Source organism: Sprattus sprattus (genome assembly GCF_963457725.1).
Source record: "Sprattus sprattus genome assembly, chromosome: 17".
Taxonomy (NCBI): domain Eukaryota; kingdom Metazoa; phylum Chordata; class Actinopteri; order Clupeiformes; family Clupeidae; genus Sprattus; species Sprattus sprattus.
The window spans coordinates 1784378-1786877 of record NC_137915.1 but is presented as its reverse complement, the minus strand read 5'-3'; the positions used below and the strand labels follow the sequence as shown (position 1 = coordinate 1786877).

General features: G+C 48.2%; 1 protein-coding gene across 1 annotated transcript in view; it reads right to left on the bottom strand.

Annotated features, from left to right (window-relative positions):
- Positions 1–2500, bottom strand: part of LOC308378221 (zinc finger and BTB domain-containing protein 16-A-like) — a gene marked incomplete at its 3' end in the record, with an annotated part of 72897 nt that overhangs the window by 35503 nt on the left and 34894 nt on the right. The window contains 1 exon segment of the mRNA XM_080855080.1: positions 84–170. Coding sequence (XP_080711206.1) covers positions 84–170 — 87 coding nt within the window.

The following is a 2500-nucleotide window of genomic DNA, read 5'->3' as shown; positions in this document are numbered from 1 at the left end:
TGTGTCCCATTGGAGTGTGTGTGTGTGTGTGTGTGTCCCATTGAGTGTGTGTGTGTGTGTGTGTGTGTGTGTGTATATCTTACTTGAGTGTGTTCTCCTGTGGGTCACCAGCTCCTCCTCCTTTGAGAACTGATTGCCACACTGGTCACAAACGAGTGCTTTCGCTCCGGCTGTGTGCAGAAGAGGAGAACACGTCAGAATACACACACACACACACACACACACACACACACACACACACACACACACACACACACACACACACACACATCAAGTTGATCGGTTTCTCAGCCCAGGACAAGATGAGACGCTGAATGAAATATGATTTTGGCAACGGGCAGAGAGAACACAAACCAAATCTCCCCCCAACACACACACACACACACACACACACACACACACACACACACACACACACACACGTCAGGATGAACCAATCTCCCCACAAACACACATTCCTCTTTTTTTATGGCAGCACTGAAAAAGTTCAGAATGTTCCTAAAGACATCACTGGGCATAAACTCTCTTCTGTTGCATAAGAGAGAACACACTGTACCTAATGAGGAAAGAACACACACACACACACACACACACACACACACACACACACACACACACACACACACACACACACACACACACACACAAAAGCACAAACACTCATACAAACACACAAACCCACAAGCACACAAACAAACACACAAGCACACAAACACACAAGTACACAAACACACAAGCACAAGCACAAGCACACACACACAAGCCCACAAGCACACAAACACACCCACATTAAACATATAAAAAAAGAGGCTTGAAAAACAATGATTGCTAGGCTGATGGTATGATTGTGAGTTGGCTACTCTTTGCAGACTTATTTACAGTGGACTTTATCAGCGAGTGTGTGAGTGTGTGTGTGTGCGAGTGTGTATATGCGAGTGTGTGTGTGTGTGTGTGAGTGTGTGTGTGTGAGTGTGTTTGTGAGAGTGCTGTACACAGCCTGTCTGTGCCAGAGCCTCAGAACGGACTGTTCCCAGCCACAAACAGATACAGATAGACATACACACACACTCGCTTACACACACTCGCTTACACACACACACAGATACACAGCTCTATTTATTTTATTGAGGCAGCCAGGAGACGTGCTGACGAGTTAACCCCTATCGCCTCCCTCTCAAACACACACACACACACACACAGACACACACACACACACACACACACACACACACACACACACACACACTGTCCATTCTAACAGCCGTTGTGTAAGGGTGAGAGAGAACAGAAATCATTAGCCATTTCCTGAGAGTGTGTGAGAGTGAGGAGTGATGTGCTCACAGTGAACGCAGTGTGTGTGTGTATGTGTGTGTGTGTGTGTGTATGCTGGCCCAGACACCGAGCTCTACTTCTGTTGCCCTCCTGGGCTTTCTCTCCCCCTCTCTCTCTCTGTCTCTCTCTCTCTCTTCCTTTCTCTCTGTCTGTCTTTGTCTGTCTCTCCCTCTCTCTCTCTCCCTCTCTCTCTCCCACTCTCCCTCTTTCTCTCTCCCTCTTTCTCTCTTTTTCTGTCTCTCCCTCCCTCTTTCCCTCTCTCCCTCTCTCTCTCTGTCTGAGCCATTTGCATGAGCAGAGGCTTCCTCTATTTATAGAGCCTTCCTCCACCTGTTCAGACGGCCATTCTTCACCTCACACACACACACACACACACACACACACACACACACACACACACACACGCCATTCTTCCCCTGTGAGCGTCGCTGAAGTAGGCCAGGCCAGGCCGTTCCGACCGACGGGTCCACTTGGCACCGATCAATGCCTCAGATCAGCCACACACACCTTTACTTTACAGTACACGCCCTGTGCGTGTGTGTGTGTGTGTGTGTGTGTGTGTGTGTGTGTGTGTGTGTGTGTGTGTGTGTCTGTGTGTGTGTGTGTGTGTGTGTGTGTGTGCCCATGACGGAGACAGCTTCTTAAGAACAGGCAGGTTTTACGTCTACGAGAACGCATGTTGGATGATCAGACCCAAACGCTGGGGTTAGCTGCAATCTGTCTGTGTGCGTGTGTCTGTGTGTGTCTGTGTGTGTCTGTGTGTGTCTGTGTGTGTCTGTGTGTGTCTGTGTGTGTCTGTGTGTGTCTGTGTGTTTATGGTGACATAAATGACCTAATTTCTCATAAGCTCACACGGAAGCCGTCTGGTTTGTATGTTTCTGTGCCTCCACTGAGAACAGTCTCCATCTTTCACACACACACACACACACACACACACACACACACACACACACACACACACACACACACACACACACACACATACACATCCCAGTCTCCATCTTTCACATGTCACTGACATTCAGGCCACACAGATCCATTACACTGGCACACTAAGCGTGATGGAGGGAGAGAGAGAGAGAGAGAGGGAGAAGAACACAGAGAAAGAGAGAGAAAGAAAGAAAGAAAGAAAGAAAGAAAAGAAAGAGAGAGAGAAAAAAAGAGTGAG